Source organism: Condylura cristata, unplaced genomic scaffold, assembly GCF_000260355.1.
Source record: "Condylura cristata isolate star-nosed mole 26May11 unplaced genomic scaffold, ConCri1.0 scaffold00014, whole genome shotgun sequence".
NCBI classification, from domain to species: Eukaryota; Metazoa; Chordata; class Mammalia; order Eulipotyphla; family Talpidae; genus Condylura; species Condylura cristata.
The window spans coordinates 6977139-6997265 of record NW_004567115.1 but is presented as its reverse complement, the minus strand read 5'-3'; the positions used below and the strand labels follow the sequence as shown (position 1 = coordinate 6997265).

Sequence of the window (20127 nt, the reverse complement as noted above, 5' to 3'; positions counted from 1 at the left end):
CAAAGACTTGCTCTGTACTGATCTTTTCCCCCTCACCTCTCATTATAACCCTCTTTTCTTTTTACTTAGACAAATTCTAAGATAATTTGTTTTCTTGCTACATAAGTTATATCACTTTAACATAATAATAAACATATGTTCTACTTTATGGAACACAGTCTTACTATTTCAGAAATATAAACTTTTTTTTTTTTTAAGATGTGTTTATTCACACCATGAGCATTAATTGAACAGTTTTTCTATGGCAGAGCTTAGCCTGTTTATTATAAACTGTTTGTAATTGTAAGAGTAATATAAGCAATAAAATATATTTAATGTATTTAAGTATGCAGTTTTAAAATGACCTCCTTAAAATTATCCAAGTATATTGTATATTTAAAGCATTACTTAAAATATAATATACACATAAATTTCATATAATAGATGAATATATTTATTAAATGTTTTCTCAGCATAAAGAAATTATGAGTAATTTTGGTTTTTTCTATTTGTATTTTCAGGTTTTTTCAGTAACTACATTTTCTAAATGATACCATTTTAATACTGTTTCCCAGTAAATTAAAAACTAGTTTAACAGATAAATACAGTATAAACACTGTCTATCCTAACACATTCTAGCAAGTCCCAGCATGCACATACTATCACACCCCAGTGGTTTTAAGTTGGAAGGAGACAAGAGTTCCTTCCTTTAGTCTACACATTCCGTTGTTGATCTTGATTTTGAGTAAGGAATTGCATGTACTATGTCAGCAGTGCAGCTGTACCACCCTTTCCTGCCATGGGTTTTTTTTACTTAAATGTTTCAGATAGATGCTAAGTATTAGGTACTAGGGCTCCAGACCACTGCTAGGTGAGAGCTAGGAAGACTGCCATCTGAAATTCAGTTTTAGGTGTTATACAAAATTTTTGTAAATCATATCGCTTAAAATGCCCTTAGAAATTAGTCATGTAAGGGGCCTCCCTGCTGGCACAAAGGGTTAAGTCTGTGAAGCTTTTCACAGCCACTGCAGTATGAGTTCAATCCCTGGCCAGGGAGCTGACCCACATGGCACCGCAGACCTCTCCGCACCCTCCCATTGTTCCCCCCAGCAGTGTATTTCAGTCAGCCCTCCTGTTCTGCTTTCTGCTCTGTCTGGTGAAATCTTCTTACCCTTGCATCTCAGGGCTACACCCCAGCCTTTGTATGCATAAATAAATAAATCTTTTTAAGAAATTAGTCATGTAAGGAAATAAATCATTGTTTATAAAGCATATGCCTCTTAATGTTTTTCTTTTATTTTGGAAATCTAGGCTTTGTTTTTTGAAATCTAAATGTTTTATGATTGTGTTTGAGTTTTCAAACAGTTATGTGAAATTTTTTACTGATAGTATATCTTGTTCCTGCTATAAAATCTTAAAAATATGAACAAGCAATCTCAGATAAGTCGTCATGTCAAACACTGGTTCATCAGAGGGGTTACTGTATATTAAACACTTAAAAATCAGAAAATTACTACTGCTTTTATAGTGATTTAAGAGTGGTAGTGAAACTAGACTTAGGGGATCATCCAAATCTAAGTGTTCTGCTATTTTGTGCAAAGTGAGTAGGGAGTTTAATCAGGGACTCCTGTGTGTGAAAGCTTAAGATACACCCTTCTGCTTAGCAGAACACTTTCATGCTCTTTTGGGTAGCATTAATTCTAATTTAAACTCAAGAGTCTTACAAATTTATAATTTAGGGCTTCAAAGAAACTGGAGCTGATCTAAAAGCATTAGTTATCATTGAGCAACAATTTCAGATTCAGTGGAAGGCATATCTGTAATAACTGACATGGGAAATGCTTAGACTAGTAAAAAGTTTAGGGTTATTTTTAGTCTCATGCTCTACCAACTGACTTCTCAGGACACTGTAGGATTACCTTAAATTCCACATGCATTAATTCAGGATGAATTAATTATCTAGTACTTGGCCTCTCCGGTAGCCTGGGGGTTAAGTCTCAACTTAAGTACTGCCACTACAAAGGCCTACTATGAAGGCCTGAGTTCAATCCCAGACCAAGGAGCTGACCCACATGGCAGAGCAGACTTCTCCTGTCTCGCTTGCTGCTCCCCTTAGCTGTGTGTTTCAGTAGATCCTTCTGTTTTGCTCTCCACTGTCACTGGTGGATCTTTCTGCCCCCCTGACCTACACTCCAGTTCTTCTATGCAAAACAAATAATATTTTTTTTAAGATGAGCTAGTTATAATGTCTTATGATTGTTTTAAAGATTTATGCATACAGGAACTGGAGTCTGGATTACAGGCCAGAAGTACAGGGGTATAGGAGGGGTGAGAGGATTCATAGTAACAGTAGGAAGCAGAACAGACAGGTCGACTGAAAAATACAGTGCTGAGGGAAGCAACAGGCAAGACAAAAGAGGTCTGCTCTGCCATGTGCGTCACCTTCCTGGCCAGTGATGGAACTCATGCTGCAGTGGCTTTGGATAGCTTCGTAGTGCTGTGCTTTGATCTGTTGTGCCTCCAGGGAGGGCCCAATAATGTTTTTTTAAACAACAAAACCTGTTAAAAGTTGGGAGCATGGCTATATATCTAAATGCACTTATATTTTCTCTTTAATAAACTCACACAATGTGATCTATATGCCCAAGTGTTGACTGCTAATATGAAATTGTTGATGGTTACATTCCATATTCAGTATATGAAAATCACTTTTTCATTATAGAATAATGTTTATTCATGAAACAAAAAATATTTACCTATCAAGTTAAAATTATGCAGGCTTCTTTCTTTGAAAAAGGTAAGCTTTCTTTATGAATGTTTCCATGTAGTTGTAACTTGAAGAGTTGGAATTCTTGTTCCTTCTAAATGTGTCTGTACTTTAATTATCAGCAGAAAGAAGTTCTTAATAATTTCAAAATACCTATAAATACAATTTTCCATGTAATTTGCTAAATAAGTTTTACATTTTAGGGATAAGAGTAGGAAAGACAGGAGGAGAAAAAACAATTTGCTAATTTCCCCACCCATCCCCCTTTCATCTCTTCATAGGACTTATGGTTTTTCCAAAACCAGTGACTGCATTGGAGTATTCATTTAATGTCAACGATCCAAGCACATATAAAAAGTATGTTGAAGACCTTAAGAAGTTTCTAGAGCGTAAGTATATTGTTTTTTATAGAGTCAGGTGAAAGATTTTAGTTGTAGCAGTAACTAGTTTCACATTGGGATGCTTTTCGAAGCGTCATTTTTAGTTTGCTTTACCCTTTTTTTTTTCTTTCTTTTAAACGCAGTCAGTTGAGAGAGGGTCTAAACTAATGGGCAGTTGAATTGATTCCTGGCCCAGTTTAACCTACCATTTTGCTTGACCTATCTCCACAGCATAAACGAATAATCACCAAATGCCCTAAACTGTTGGTATTCAGTTGCTAGTCTCACCTCTTCCCGAGCCACACAATATGTACCGATCACCTGTTAGAACTTGTGGGCTCCATTTCCAAAATCTGTGAGTTTCCTAACATAACCTCCCATCTTTCTAGTCTACTTTTTCAATTACCTCACTATTCTTCTGTCTCAGTGGGATTTGCAGTTCACTGACACTTTTATTTGATCCTGCTTGCCTATCTTATCAAGCTTATTAACTGCATGTTGGGGTTTTTGTTTTGTTTTGTTTTTTGCTTGGTTTTTTAATTTTTACTTTTTGCCAGTACTCTAAAGCCCCTTGCCCCTCGCTGTTTGTTTTGTCCTAAACTGTAAATGAATAAAGCCATTTAGTTCTCCTAGGTGGAGTTACTCTTTGGATCCTGCCCCTTGAGCAGCTGGAGAAAGACTTCTAATAGGACTAATTAGCACAATGGGTATTTGATTACCTTGCTCAAATGGACTTGCTCCGCTCCTTGGATCCTACTGAGCTTCTCTGAGTAATTCTCTGAGGGAATTATTTCAAACCTCTAACTCCTGACTTCTGTCCATATAACTCTGTTCATGTAACCTGGTTTTAATGCTTCAAAAATAAAAGTACTCGGATGAGAACTATCCTCATCACCAATAAAAGAAACCAGCAGTTGCAACCATTTTATCTGTGATACTGCTCCTGTTCTGGTGAGGTCTCCTTTCTCTTCCACAGCCATCATTGCATCAGAAACACTGTTTCCTATCTCTCTTCATGTATCTTTATCCTCTCTTTACTGGATATGTCCTGTCAGTGTGTAAAAATCCCAATTCCTTCCGCTCAAATTCCTTTCGAGCCCACATCTTCAAAGAATCTAGCTGGAGTAAGCCCAGGAGAGAGAAGGAGATTGAAGTCAAAGAGTTAAAGAACCGGAGTATGAAGGTCCTTTGAGGCCACTGTTTAATCCTTTCACTCTACAGTGACCGACTTGGATGTTTTTCAGCATTTCCCTCACATTTTTAAAGGATCATCCATGTTGCCTTTTGAGGAGAGCCATCGCAGGGAAAGGAAGCTCATAAAGACACCATTACAATAATTGTGATGTTTGCCAGTGGTGATTTGGCAAGAGGTGGGAGCACTGAAAACTGAAAAATAGTCTGATTCTGTATACATTTTCTGCAGGAAATAACTTGAAGCTTTCTGAATTTTCCTTATGAAATTGTTCTTCTGTATCTCTGTTAGCTTTTTTAGTGCTGTGCTTTAACCCACTGTGCCACTAGGGAGGGCCTCTCTGTTAGCTTTTATGGTAGTTTTTGGTTTATTGCATTTGTACACTAATTTATCAGTTTTAGCATTATCTTTATTTCCTGCCATAACAGGCGATGCTTTAATTCACGAGCCTTAAGTGTCTCTCCCTATTGTCGATTATTACTTTTATTTCTTACTGCTTGTAGACATGCTTCTTCTGACTCCCTTCTTTGTATGTTATTTGAAATTTTTTGTCCCTTATTTCTGGAGAATTAATTCCTAGGGGCCCTTCACCTCCTGCAATCTGTCAGGCCTTGGATGATCCAGCTATCTTGGTACTTTATTACCTGTTTTTGTTCAGTGCACCATTCCTTGGTTTCCTTTTTCCTAATTTGCTCCCTAATTTTGGTGGAGTCATGATCTCTCAAGTAACTTTATAAGATATGACAGATGTAAATTTTGAGTTCTTTCACTTTCAAAAATGACCTGCTAATGTAGCTATATATAGAATTTTAGTTTATTTGTATTTGTCTCTTTCTCCTCTGCTTGGTTGGATTCTTTAAGTTTATTTCTTTAGAATTCTAAAATCTTTGTGTTTTGGTATCAGTCTCCAAAATACCACTTTGCTGGGATTTTGACATGGGTTTTTCAGGATTAAGACTTAGGTTCTCCACTTAAAAACCTATTTTTCTTGTTCTCTATTTAAAACTATTCTATTAGTTGGGTGTTGAGCCCCCTGTTTGTCGATTTTACTGTATTATACTCTCTGGGGAATTTATTTTTACTCTATGATGTTTAAAAAAAAAAAAATGAAAAGGCCCTCTCTTTTACCCCCAACATTTAAATTGTCTCCATTTTCCTATTCTAATTTCCTAATTAGAATTAAAAGTTTTATGTTATTTGCATTATATCTTTATGATCTTCTTTTACTTTGTTTATGTTTGGTTTTTCTTTTTCCTTATTGTTAGACTTCCCTCACGTGTTGTAAGGTCAAGGTTTTGGGCTTTTTTGTTTTGTTTTCTGAAGATTTATTTATGTATGCATACAGAACTGGAGTGCAGGCCAGAGGTGCAGGGGTGGTGAAAGGATTCACCAGACAAGAGCAGGGAGCAGAACAGGCAGGGGAACAGTGGGAGGGTCAGGAGAGGTCTGCTGTGCCGCGTAGATCACCTCTGTGGCTGGGAATCGAACTCACTAAAGCGGCTGAGGCTTGCTTATAGTGCTGTGCTTTAACCCATTGGGCCCCCAGGGAGGGCCCTTTGCTTACTTTTCTATTACAGTTATGCCCTGGTTGGGGGTGGGGGGGTGGTCTTTATTCATACCCACTCCTTGCTTTTAAAAGGAAATGGAAATCAACATAATGCAAAATTGTTCTTTGACAGAATAGAAGCAGTGGAAGCACTTGGAAAAAATGGAATTTTTTTTGCCAAATGATATTTATGATTGTGCCAAGAAAGTAATGAGTAACGAATGGTACTATATTATTGTACAAGTATACCACTGGCCCAAATACCTGATCAGTCTTTATATTTAAATGAGGGCATAGCTCTCAGGATACTTAATTTTTGATAAAAATCAAAACTTTTGATAGCAAGTATTTTAAGTTAAAAACTCACACTTGCCAGGCCCTCCCCAGTGGCACAGTGGGTTAAAGCACTGCATTATGAAGCTCTCTGAAGCCACTGCAGCCACGAATTCAATCCCCAGCCAGGGAGGTGACCCACATGGCATAACAGACCTCTTCTGACACACCCACAGCTCCCATCAGCAGTGTACTTTGTCAATCCTGTCTGCCTGTTCTGCTCCCCACTCTGTCTGGTGAATCCTCTCACCCACCACACCTCTGGCCTATAACCCAGTTCTGTAAGCATAAATATATATATATATTTTTTTTAAATCACACTTCCCTTTGAAGGCATATGAAATTTTGGTTGAATTCATTGAAACTGCCTTTTTCTGGTGTCATTTATACATACACATACACCACATTTATTGAAACATTGCTGCACATCTTAACTGTTAGTATCTTTCAATAGACTGGGCTCATTGAGGACAAATTATCACATCAGGCTTTTGCTTAGTGTTGTACCTATTATGTCTCTAACTGTATCTAAATGTCTCAAACATTTGGAAGGTCTTCTTTTCCTCTCTTTTCTTCCCCATCTCCAATTTCTAACTATTTTGCTCCTTTATTAGCACTTTTAGCTCTATCCAGTTACCTCTATCTGTTAAAAACATCCTTTTCTGAGCTAACATTGCCTCACACTTCGCCCTTAGTTCAGTTGCAGGCCCCTTTGCATAGATTGCCTTAGCACTAGATACCCACACCTTTCCGTCACTAGGTACTGGAAGCTCCTGAAGGGCAGAAGTAGTGCCTTTTAATGTATCTTTTGGACCCATAGAAGCATATAGAAGGCTATAAATCATGATTAATGCTTACCTATTGGTTACAAGGGACTGACCTGTAATCTAGTTTGTATTGGTATTGAAATGCAGTAAACTTCATACCACTCAATAGCTGTTAAAGTTAACAAAAGAAATTTAATATATTTTCCCTAAAATTATCTGGTAACCAGTGATGCTGTTTTTGCTTTTGAAGAATGTTCTTCAAAGGAGGATATACTCCTGGTTGTGTTCAAGATCTTTTTTGGCTCATCTATGCACACATATATGTTTGCATTTTAGCATATAATTTACAAGACCAGAAGAACCTCACAGACTGTCCTGCTGGAGCGCTTACGGAACAGAACGGTCCACCTTACCATGCATGTCAGTTTTCTCATACCTTACTTGGGTCATGCAGTGGTGAGAAGGATCCTCAGTTTGGATACGCCGAGGGACAGCCATGTATTCTTGTGAAAATGAACAGAGTATGTACACATTTTGCTGCTGCTGCTGCTCTTTCTAACATCCTCTGTTAAGCTAGCAGCTATTTACTGAATGTTACCTAATTTGTGTGAAAGGCTAGCAGGTGATACCAGTAGACCTTTGGAAAATTAATACAGAAAAATAACCCAAAATTTTTTCATAAGATAATCGGGGTTAGGGAGTATAATATGCATCCTCTTTAATCCTGTGTTATAATCTAAAATTCCATGGTAAATAAAGTATTGACTTAAACTTTTCTAAGTATTTAGTAGCAGAGCATTGGTTTATAGTATATGTATATATTAATAAATAGTATACCCACAGATAAACTTGTTTTTAATGCATTCACTGGGGTGGATTAGCCAGAGTAACAGCATGTTGCTATGTGGTACCAAAGTGCTGAATCGTAAAGCCATCAGCAAATTAAAAAGCAGCTAATGTTCTCTGTGTAAATTAGAATGACCTGGGGTCTTCTACAAAGATGCTTTACTCTTTATTATAATAAAGAGATCCCTAACCTCTGTGCTCTGCTCCTCTCTAAGGTGTGCTGCAGAGCTGTGTTCTTACAGTTAGCGGAGAGAGCCGGCAAAGTCTCCCTTGAAGAATGAGCTAATTTCTGGTCATTTACTCCAAGAAAAGGCAGTTAAGGATTCTTAACTGTACACCTGTCTCACAATCATGAATTCATTTATCATTGACATCACAGTTGATAAGCAAATTACTGCCATTCCTAATGAAAGTAACACTTGGAGACTTTGGCGTTGGCTTTGCTTAAAAAGGAGTTTCCGGGCCCTCCCTGGTGGCGCAGCGGGTTAAAGCACAGCACTGAGAAGCTAAAGCCACTTCAGCATGAGTTTGATCCCCGCCCTGGAGGTGACCACATGGCGTGGCAGACCTCTCCTGACCCGCCCGCTGCTCTCCCCTCAGCAGTGTACTTCGTCAGTGGGCCTGTTCTGCTCCCCACCCTGTCTCTGGTGAATTCTCTCACCGTGCTGCACCTCTGGCCTGTACCCCAGTTCTGTATGCATTAATAAATATATTTTTTTTTAAATTTCCTTGTAGGAGATGCCAAATTATATAATTTATTCACTATTAATAGGGATATTTTTTATAATGCCAGTCTCCTAGGAGTATCTTCATATGTACATTGCTAGAAAATCAGTATCCAGCATTAAGCAAAGGCAAGAAGTTCTGAATTAAGAGGATCTGAGATTATACTTGTTGATATGGGCATGACTGTGCAGGATTTGACAGGAAAATGACATCAGGCACACAAAGAAACTTCAGAAACAAGACATGATTACTTTTTCCAAAGCAAAGAGCAAAGATAGTTGGTATTACTATTTAGGTTGTAACATTTGTTGTATTTTGAGTAGACATATGTAAAGGCTTAGAAATTCAGAATGCAAAAAAGTTCCTCGAGGCAGATGAATAGTATCTGTTGAAATTCATGGTCATATCAACTATATACTTGAAAATGGTCTCATTACACAGCTCAGCATGGTGCTTGGAGAATCTTAAAATGGGATTCATCTCACTAAGCATCTTGTGGAAGAGATGGGTGTGATACAATGAAGCTATGTGGAAACCTACGAAAAGAGATTGATGGTGGTTGTGACTTAATACATTTTCAGAAAGAACAATTATTTTTCCTCTGCAATTTTTGCATTAATGATTTGTTCGTATAAATAATAAAAGTTTAAAATGTTTTGTTTGTTCCTTGTTTTAAAGATGCAAAGTATACTACCGTGTTTTGGTCAGGTCTTGGGCAACTGATGTTATTCTCTCCGTTGCCCCAGTACAGTAATAAGATAGCTAATTGGTAAGATGACTGAAAAGACCATTTTGGTGTGCTGACCTTAGAGTAACAGGCTTGCTGCTCAGCATGGGTGGGCATCACAGTCTTCCTACCTTTGTCTGTCTGTGTGTAGCAGCTAAGGATGAGGTTCTGTTATCTACCTTTATGATACTTCAACTGATCAGCATTTCTTTCATTTTAGATAATTGGATTAAAGCCTGTTGGAGAGCCAAAGATACAGTGTACTACAAAGGTTAGTATTTTTTAAAAGATCATAATCAAACTTATATTATAATTTTAGTATATCTTAAAGAGACTTAAAGCAAGACATTTAGTTATCTTTTTTTCCGTGTCACATTTGTAAGTCCTCTCTAGTGCTATTCTTAGAAGAAAAGTATTCTAGCAAGCTGGGGGGGAAAGGGGTAGTCGTGCTAATTCGAAGACTTGTTTTCCATGTATATCTGATTTCACACACTTTCCTTTATATTTACATATACCATATTTCATTGATTCTAAGATTCACTCCCACCACCATCTTTAAAAACACTAAAATTGGGATGGCCTTATAATGGAAGTGTCTTAGTAATGTATCATAGAGCATAATTTGATATATATAAATGAGCATCTAAGATTTAATGAAACATGGTACATTTTCCTAAATTAGGAGCATTATTTTTCTCCCTTATCCCAACTTTTTTTCCCAGAGTGCTATTTATTTTTCATCTCATAATTTCTTTTGTTTTCTTTCCATGCTGCAAGTGCAACTAAGACAAATATATAAATGATGGGTAAGAGTTCTGAGGAAAACTGTTACATTCTCGTTTTAATTTCATTATTGTGTAGAATATTTACATTCTAACTCAAGTAGTATATTAGAAATATTTTACTTAAAATGTTGCCTTGAAATAGTTGTGAATAAAAATTACAATTCCTAATATAACCATGAATGAACCTCAAATTGGAGCAGAAACATCTTGCTCACAGGATCTCAGATTCAGTGGTGCATCAGAATCACCTTGAGGACCTGTTGGGCCTAAGTTTCTGACTATGGGATGGCTGGCATGAAGCCCAAAATTTGCATTTCTAAAGTGCTGATGCTGCAGTCTGAGATTCACACTTTGAGTTCCCATTTACGGTTCTTTAGTAGGTTGAGAGCTGCTCAGTTTCTGATACGATGCCATTCATTTATTTAAAAAACTATGACGTGTGTTACGTATCTCATCATTAATTATTAATTATTAAGGTACATATGTCAAGCTATGTAATTTCTAAGTGCTAATTTTCACAGAAGGTATAAAATGAAAGTTTAATACAAGCCAACATTTTGGTTTAAGTCCAAACCAAGAGAATAAGTTAGAATATGTCACCAGGCATCTTGAGCATGTGATCTTAACTCAGTCCTCCTTTTAAGTGTTGCCTCGCACCCTGGGGATGTTAGGCCCAAATGAGGGGAACTGTAAGTTAAATGTGGAATCTGACTGGAGATACACACTGACATATTCAATAAATTGTTATGCAAAGGAAAACTCTTCTGCACTTTGGGAAATGCCCATTTTTATATTAATTAAGTGCATATAACAAGGGAAAATGGCTTAAGTAATAAAAGTAGTTAAACAGTGAAGTACTCACAACATGATTTTACCTGCTAACAAAATGCTGTTTTAGAGGTTTTTTAAGGAGTGAAAATAAAAGATGGCATTTGATTAGTAATTGAAAAATGTCTATGGGCTTTGCTCTCTCCTGCTCTTTGTACATGTCTTTGACTTGGATCAGTAGAGCTTGTTCGTGGGGTGTCATCACTACACTTTGCACTGTATTGCACCTCATGATGGATGCGTGAAGTAAGCAGAGAAGAAGGGCTGCCAGTTTAGGTAGTTAAGTTTTGCAACAATTTCCATGTGTACTTCAAAAATAGGTATTAAGTTTATTCAAATTTAAAACTCAAGCATTTAGCAGTGTTTATATTAATTAGGTTTGTGTTTGTCATTTCTTTTTAATACAAGCAGTGTAACCCCACTACTCATGTGCTTCTTACTGATTTACATGTGTCTGGAAGATTATTCAAGGAAATGTAATGTTTAAATTGTATTGGAAGGATTTTCTTTTGAAGTACCTTATTTTTCCCATTAGTTTTGTCAGTCACATCATAGTTTCTTCTTCTGCTTATGGTTATTTATCACATGAAGCTTCTGGAGCTCTCAGGCCTGAATCTTACATCCTAGATTGTGGCACCCGTTGGTGCTTCCCAGCCTGGAAGCACAACGATGTATTCATTTCAGAAATACACAGATAAGATTTCACACACAATACAGGAATAGATCTGCCATCAGAAAGGGCTCTCGTGGAAAATTAACATGAACACTTCTTTGTTTTTGTGTATATGATCTAAAATCATTTCTTTTGCTTTCAACTTTAGGATAACAAGACACAAGTACAGACGTTTCCTTCATCTGGAAATATTGATTTAAAATATTTTCCATATTATGGGAAAAAACTGCATGTAAGTATTTAGATGTCCTTAATTAAAACTTTATCCAGATTTCCTAAGTGTTTAGTAGTTTATTTCATTGATTATATTGTTATATACCCTTTTTTACCCAGCCCATTTTATTTTTTTAATATAATAGTTTATTTTTATATCATTTTGTGCCTTTTTACATCTCAGTTGTTACCCAGCCCATTTTTAAGGGCAGTTTTTTGTTTTGCTTTTAAGATTTATTGATTTATGCATACAAAAGCAGGGTAGGTCAGAAGTACTGGGTTGGTTGGTGAGAGGATTCACCAGAGACACAGTGGGAGAATAGGCAGATCTACAGAAACAGACTGCTGAGGAGAGCAGTGGGAGAGACAGGAGAGGTCTGTTGTACCATGTGCCCTGGCTAGGGATCTGTGTTGCAGCCAATAACTTCATAGTGCTGAGAGTTAACCAATTGTGCCACCAGGAAGGCCCAAGGACAAAGTTTTAAACATGGTGTAATCTTATACTGAATATTTATACTAAATGCGTCAGTGTTAATTCCTTAAAAAAACAAAAAAAAAGGCGGGGGCGGGGGAGTTATATAACTGTTTATCAAAAGATATTTACCATTGATATAAAATATCCATCCTGCAGACCTTGTGATTTTGCCAGCTGTCTCGGTGGACTAAAGGAAATGTATCAAAGATACATCATTATTCACCTATAAGCTGGAATAGTTCCCTAGCTTTTTTTGTTTCATGTCCTCATATTCTTCAAAAATAAGTACAGGCTTTGGAGTATTTATTTTGTTAATGGCCCTCAACTTGAGTTTGCCCATTGTTTTTCAGGATTAGGTATAGGTAATATGTTTAACAGGAATGCCCCAGCAGAAATGTTAAGTTCTTTTCAGAATAGTGTATCAGGAAGGACATGGTTTGAGTAGTCCCTCTCATGGTGGTGGAAACCTTGAGCACTTGACTAAAGTAAAGTTAGCCAGGCTTCTTCACTCTAAAGTTACTCTATTGGGGGTGGGAAGGATACTTTGAGAGTCTATAAAACTTTCTTATTCCTATAGCTTTGGCATTGTTGATTCTTTTCTGAGTCAGTTGCTATGAGTATTATGTACAGTTATTTTTCTAACCCCTTTTTCCCCCATTCTTTAGTTAGCATTTTATTATAAGGAAGAGCTTTTACTTCTTCACATACACACTATCAGAATTTGCCTCCTAATTCAGAGGTCTATAATTGTTACTTCTTTTTGATGCTACAATTGTGCCATATTTAGCCATTGAGAACCTTTAGGCTGACTCCTGTTTCCCTTTGACATGCTCCCATGATTCTTTGAGCAGTTCATTACATTCTAACATCATATTTAAGGTTCATCTGTAGTCTCTGCACCAGCCCTAAAATCAGCTTCTAATTCCTTCTAGTGAAGAATTGTACCACCATAGTGGTGGTAGAATAATTATGAGTATATTTGCACCAAGTTATAGAGCAACCCATAAATGAGGATATGAGAGCTAAGGAACATAACAAAATCTCAAAGATGTATCTTACATGTTTATCAAACTATACTATTTTATAACAAGTTAAATATTTGTATGTATTAACACTTTTCAAATATGGTACTCACCGTATATTAAAGAATATATTCACCCTCCAGCACATCTGGACCAATCACAAAAATTTGTCATAAAAATACAACCTTGACTTCACAAAATGTTGCTTTTTGGTTACAGTGCAATAAACTAGCAATTTAAGGGACCCTACCATAAGAGGGAGTGGGTGGAAAGAGCAAGTTCAGATCACTGTTATCGAACAGTGTAATGAAATACAGCATAGTCACAACTGATGGAGTATATTTAGAACTATGCTCAGAGAATTGTTTATAGCTACAATTAATAAAAATTAAGGTACAAAGGAATGAGAATAGTCTAATAAAAGCTAGAAAGTAAATAACTCTAAATTTACAAACTAAACCAACTCCTGATAAAGTATAGATGAAATCACTGTAGAAATTTGAATTAATGTATTTTCTTTACTTACCAGGTGAATTATCTACAGCCCTTAGTCGCTGTCCAGGTCCTATTTAATTCTAGTGCTCCACGTGAAGCAACGATCGAATGCAAGATTGAGGGAACATCCAACCTAAAAAATGAGGATGACCGTGACAAGTTTTTAGGACGAGTTGCATTCAAAGTCACAGTGCGTCCATAGTAAGAGATAGGATATCTCCACAGAGTAAATATGTTGTCTGTCTTCATTTTATATCAGCTGGACCTGCCATTCTAGAATTAGGAATCCACCTTCAAGCAAGGTGGGGTGGTACCTGGCTGGGGTGACATCATGATGTTCTTCAGATCATAGTGTTCAGTGTCCTCGGAAGTAACTGCCTGTTGCCTCTGCTGCCTTTGAACCAGTGTACAGTCGCCAGACAGGGACCATGAACACCTGATTCTGAATGTGTAGAGTGGGGGGGGCTTGTCCCATTTTTATGTGGTTTAATTGCCAAGTGTCTAAAGCTTAATGTGCTGTGCTATGTAAATATTTTATAGAATTAACACTGGTTAACTGTTATATTTTGATGCCAGCCAAGTTTTAGGGATAATATGGTACCTGACAAACATCAAGTGACGTTATAACTGCAAGAAATGTGTGTGGAGAAGTTCTGTATGTGAGAAGAAGAAAAGAAAATAAAGTAAATTTCAAAGGTTGTCACCGATGTTTTAATTTTTTACATGCTGAATTAGTCTGGGTCACTTTCACTAAGAGCACAAACTTTTTGTTCAATATGTTTTTAAAAATAGATGCTACTGTTTTAGTGCTGAAACTAAATCTACACATTAAAATATTTCAGTCCATTGTTGAAACACAGTTTTTAGGTTAGCATAAAGATACCTCTCATTTTTTTATGACACCCATAAGATTGTGAAATACAAAAACTTGGAACTGAAGTTCAAATGAGATAGTGGGTTTTATATCGGCATTCCTTGCTAAGTGTCACAGGTAGTCCCTTAGATATTTTGGTATGGTTCTTTTTCATAACGTAAGCTCCTTTCTCCATTGTGGAAAAATATGTGCTCCCTGTGAAAACATTGGTTTTTTAAAGCCCATTTTTTCCCCACTCCTTTCACAAAGGAGTAACCAGGTTTTCCTTTGTCTTGGTGCAAGCCCAGATAGCAGGGACCCAGCCCAACTGGTTCAGCAACGGCTGCTGGAGATGTGAGTGCTCCGGTGACCTTGAGAGCCAGATTCCCTTGGTGACCCAGTGCTGGCCCCATGCTCGTATTGGGCATGCAGCCTCTTGGAGAGCTTTGTTCTCACTAAGATCTCCATGATTTCAGAAGTCTTTGCAGCTGATGTAAACAGTTCTTGGGGTTAACAAGGTAAATATGTTCAGTACTTTGGCTTTCCTCTTAGAATGTAAGACGGGGATGAAATGTTGAGACGCTAGAGCTATGGCATGGACTGTGGCCAGGACATCACTTTAGTTGGCCTCATGCAAACAGAACCTCAGCTATTAACTGTGCCTCATGTGAAATCCATATTAAATATTTGATTAATTTTATATGCTTGTGTCTTTTAAGATAGAGCTTTCTCAAATCACAATGTGGTTACCTAATAAAGCCATTTGTTTATGTTGTAAATAAAAATTGGAAATGCATTTAACACACTCATCTGCCAAAAAATAGCTTGGCCTAGCCATCTTTAAATGTACTGAGAATACTTGAATTTGCCTGTTTTATAACAAACTGTTGACATTCTTAAGTAATTACTGAATACTACATTGAAAATCAAAACCATATTGGTTTACCCTGGTGAGCTCAGGTTTGACTGGGAGCTACTACTGTAGCATCCCAGCATCACAAGATTATCCTACCACATTTTGCAAACCTAGGTAAGATCAAAATTCACTTGCAGTTTCTACTGAAGGCATATCACTTTTGCACAGTGGTAGAGTTTAGATCTTAAATTGGGGCCACCTGAATAATAAAGATAAATTTCTGTTTGACTAGAAAGCTCACTAGTTCTTAGAACATGAAACAAGAATTGAGATAGTCAAATTGAAAGAGTTGGCTTTAGGGGGAATTTAACAGCTCACAGACCAGGTAATACTTTACCACATGCTGAGGCAGGATGTAGCATGGTGGTGGCTATTAAAGATGGCAGTTATGTTTGAGGAGCCATGTAGGTGTTAGGACTAAAGTCCCTCTCTGAGACCGTTGTGAAAAGGCCCTGAGTGACAGGCAGCGCATTGTGGAGGAGAGGACGGGCAGGAGCTGGCTCTGTGAGGCGGATGAAGTTTGATTGCTGCAGTTGAATCTAGCACTAGCACTGGTGGAGGACACTCATTCAACTGTCTATCGACACTTAGTATTTAAAATTCAGTGGCTATTTTGTTGTTAAGGAAAATTGTGGATCAGTGTCCTTAGGCCTCCAAGCTGGAGTTTACTATACCTGAACTCTGACTTAGGTAGATGGTAATTCAGTCTGTCCCATGTTAGATATAATAGGTTTTCAGGTTTTCTGTAAAGGTGACTCTCCACCTAAAACTAGTTCATCCTCAAGTTCCGTACCCTTGCCTCGTGGTCATTTCCCCCATGCATTTGGTGGCGAGATAAAGGCTGGTTTGCCCCCTTCAAAAATCCAAGCACAACTGCCTATCACTGACAGTGCCACCTATAAAGAGACCTTTCCCAGTGTACAGAGTGCTGGAATTTTAAGTTCAGCTGGGGTCAGTTATCATTTCAGAGGCAGGGGAAGGTAATCCTGGCTGGCATTTGATGGCTTAGAAGTCTCAGGAAGGTTTCTTCTGAGCAGTAGTTGTCTTAAATGATGGTGATGCCATCTTTGGGGTCACAAGGATTAAGTGAGAAAAAACGGTGCCAGTATCTAGATGTTCATGTGAGTTTCCAAGGATCATCCTACTTTTGCAGATTTTGCAGGTGCTTCCTGATAACTGGGCATGCTGTGTGTATCTGATCTGTTTTGCTACTGTATTGAAGGGATGGTTTATCCTAGACAAGGGAGTGTTGGCAAGGGGGAGTTGGAAGTTGTTTTCCTTCTCCGCCCAACCACCTATGCAGTGAGCTTTATATGGAAGGAGGGATCACAGATGTGTCAATCTGAAGCAATTCGTGTAGAATTTTAATTCTCTTGCCTCAGTAAAGATATCAAGTTGAGTTGAATGAAAAATCAACAGTTTGCTCAGTTCACTTATACCACTTTCATTCTCGCTAGCGGAGTTGTGTTTTGAGCCGCATATCCTGTTCTCACCAGGAGAAGCCTCCCATGCTTCTGAAGAATGTTCACCAAAGTCTTCACGCACACTCTTAACTAAAGATACACAGTCACTAGAAGACACTTCCAAGCATGAGTTGATAAAAGAATGTCTCCTGAATCAGTCTTTGCTTAGTATTCAGTACCTTGGGATAACGCTGCAAGGTCTTCCTTGGAACAAGTTGGGTTTTACTGGTGACCAACCAGCCAGTGACAGGCTGATGCTAGTTTGGATTTGCTTGAAGACATGACCATTCAGTATGCTCAGTACGAGTCTCTTCTAGACTTGGGTGAGTAGGCAGGCCTGCTAGTGGCAACATGCCTGAGCAGGGAAGCCCAAGAAAAGAAGACTGGGCTGTCGGCTTGGGGGAAACGCTGAGTGGCGCAGAGCTTTGGTGTGTGCTGACCTCAATTCCTGTGGTTTTCTGTCAGTCACAGATCCCCTGATGTGGTAGCCAAGGGAAATGAGGGCTTTTTTTTTTTCTTTTTTGGCATTAGACTCATCAGGTTACTTCTGGGTGGCTGGATAGTGTGGCGAAAGCTCTCTTAGGTCAGTACTCTCCAGTGGCAGAGGGACATGAGGTAGATTGAAAAGCTATATGGCAGGATGGAGTGTGGCCTCAGGCTAACTAAAGTGAGACTGATGAGGACCAGGAGGGAAGAACCAAGAGGGTGTGGTGTGTAGAGAAGCTGATGGGCCTCATAAATGAAGAGCATTTTGTGAGTACACTTCTGAGATGGTTAATTGTAGAATCTGGTGGATAAAGTGGCAGAATTCTGACCCTATGACCTTTGCTTCTGGTATCACTTCTATGTTATATCACAAAACATGTCAAGAAGGATTGCAGATAACTTTTATTTGTGCATACAAGAACGGGTGTAGGCCAGAGGTGGGGGTGGATGAAGGGATTCACCAGAGACAGAATGGGGAACAGAACAAGCAGATTGGCTGAAATATATTGCTGAGGGGAGCAGCTAGTGAGACAGGAGAGGTCTACTGAACCGTGTGGGTCAGCTCCCAGGCCAAGGATCAAGCTCATGCTTCAGTAGCTGCTGATAGCTTCATAGTGATGTGCTTTAAACACTTGTGCCACCAGGGAGGCCCAAGGTAGCTATTTTTAAAGTTGACCTTAAAGTAGGGAGGCTATCCAGCTGCTCTGTTGTAATCATAGCTACCTCTACCAGAAGTCAGGCAGAAGCTGACCCCTGGCCACATAGAAGGGCTGGCCACACCATTGCTCTCAGAGTCCAAGAGGGCCATGTAGAAAACAAGGAATGAATTCCGTCATCACCCACTGAGCTGGGACACCAAGTCTCCCAGCTTCCAGAGGAGACCCCAGCCCAACCAACATCAGCCCTGCAGCCGTGTGAGGCACCCAGCAGAGCCACAACTAGGCCCTGACTGACCACAGACATGAGAGATGGATGAGTATTAAGCTACTAAACTTGGGGCAGCAAATAGAAATCTAATACGGCATTTTCCCTATGAAGATGATACACTCCACCCTGGTGTGCAGAAGGCTTCTCAAGAGACACTGTTTAAAATGCATGCTGAGTCAGCAGGGGCAGGAGAATACTAACAAGCTCCGGTGCTATTGCTGAGGACCACATTTGAGCACAACTTATGCCATCATGGTCGGTACAGTCCTGAATTCCTTTAGGCCAAAGGAAGAAATGGGAAGAAGAAACGCCTCAGATAGAAATTGTTCAAGTGTGAAATAACAATCACAAAGGTTGGAGATGTGTTCCTTGAACGGACCCCCACGCTTGCAGCTAGACTAGGCCACCCCATATAGTGTGACACGGTATGTCCTTTGCTCCTTTCTATGGCCTGTGTGAGGAGGAAGCTAGCAGCCATGGGTCCAGCTCCTTGGGATGGTGTGTGCCAGCCTGACCATTTACATGGTCCTTACCAGTACCCCAGTGCTCCCCCCAATTGGAAGATAAGCTGGAATCTGCTTGGAGATTGAAAGCAAATTACCTCATCAGGGAAAACTGCAGAGTTGCTATCAATCCTTAGAAGGAATGAGCTCTTTCTGAAAATAATAAAGTTTATTATTGGGTACCCAGTGTGTGCCAGACACTGCACCCGGAGCCTGGAGTACCCAGCAATCAAAACAAGATCCTAGCACTACAGCAAGACTAAAACTGAAGCAGTAGTTGTTCTCCATGCTATTGGGAGGGGGAGGTTCTGGAAGCTAGGGCTGAGCCAGAGTGGGTGTGGTGTACTGGAGGAGACAGGCTGCCTCCGGTGCAGTCCCCAGCAGGACTGAGCAGGAGAGAACCATGCCTGTGCACACATGGCCTGGAGGACCTTCACCTTAAACATAATCTAAGACAGACCCACCCTGAGGGCCTCGGGATAAGTCTCAGCCCTATCCACACTGGCCTGAGTTCAGTCCCCAGCCAGAGCCAGGGAGGTGACCCATGCAGAGTGGCAGACCTCTCCTAACCCGCCCGCTGCAGCGTGTTTCAGTCAATGTGCCTGTTCTGCTCCCCACTCTGTCTCTGGTGAATCCTCTCACACACATACCGCCCCCTACACACACCTCTGGCCTGTACCTCAGCTCTTGTATGCACAAATAAAAAAAAAAAAACAGGAGCAGCAGCACCCCATGTCTTCAGGTGTCTCTCCAAGTGTCTCCACATGTCTCTCCTCCATGTGTGTCCTCAAACCCCCTTTGTTCTCCCTTCCTAATTATATATCCACTTCTCTCTTTTCCCAGTTACTCCTTCCCCCTCCCCCAACCCCGTTTGGGATGGCTCCTGGCCCTTCCCTAAGGCAGCTGATGTAAGTGGAGGTGGGAAAAGGGCACCGGTCCATGCCTCTCCCCTTGCCTGTAATAACAGCAGCACTCAGCAATGCTGCCAGAATACAAGAGCTTTTGCTTTTTATTTATCTATTGCTTAAAGATTTATTTACTTACGCATACAAGAATTAGGGTACAGTCCAGAAGTGTGGAGGTGGAAGGATTCACCAAAGAATGGGGAACAAAACAGGCAGATCTACTGATACACTGCAGTGGGGAGCAGCGGGTCAAACAGGAGAGGTCTGCTATGCATGTGGGTCAGCGCCCTGGCTGGGGATCGAACTTGTGCTTCAATGAC

General features: G+C 39.3%; 1 protein-coding gene across 2 annotated transcripts in view; it reads left to right on the top strand.

The window, feature by feature from the left end:
• ATP1B3 (ATPase, Na+/K+ transporting, beta 3 polypeptide) overlaps positions 1-14457 on the top strand; it is a 36160-nt gene extending 21703 nt beyond the window's left edge. For both annotated transcript variants that reach the window (XM_012725011.1, XM_012725012.1), the window contains 5 exons: positions 3028-3135; positions 7301-7485; positions 9484-9534; positions 11698-11781; positions 13789-14457. In XM_012725011.1, the coding sequence (XP_012580465.1) occupies positions 3028-3135; positions 7301-7485; positions 9484-9534; positions 11698-11781; positions 13789-13956 (596 nt within the window). In that variant the 3' untranslated portion in view covers positions 13957-14457. The remainder of the gene's footprint in view (positions 1-3027; positions 3136-7300; positions 7486-9483; positions 9535-11697; positions 11782-13788) is intronic.
• The last annotated feature ends 5670 nt before the right edge of the window (positions 14458-20127 follow it).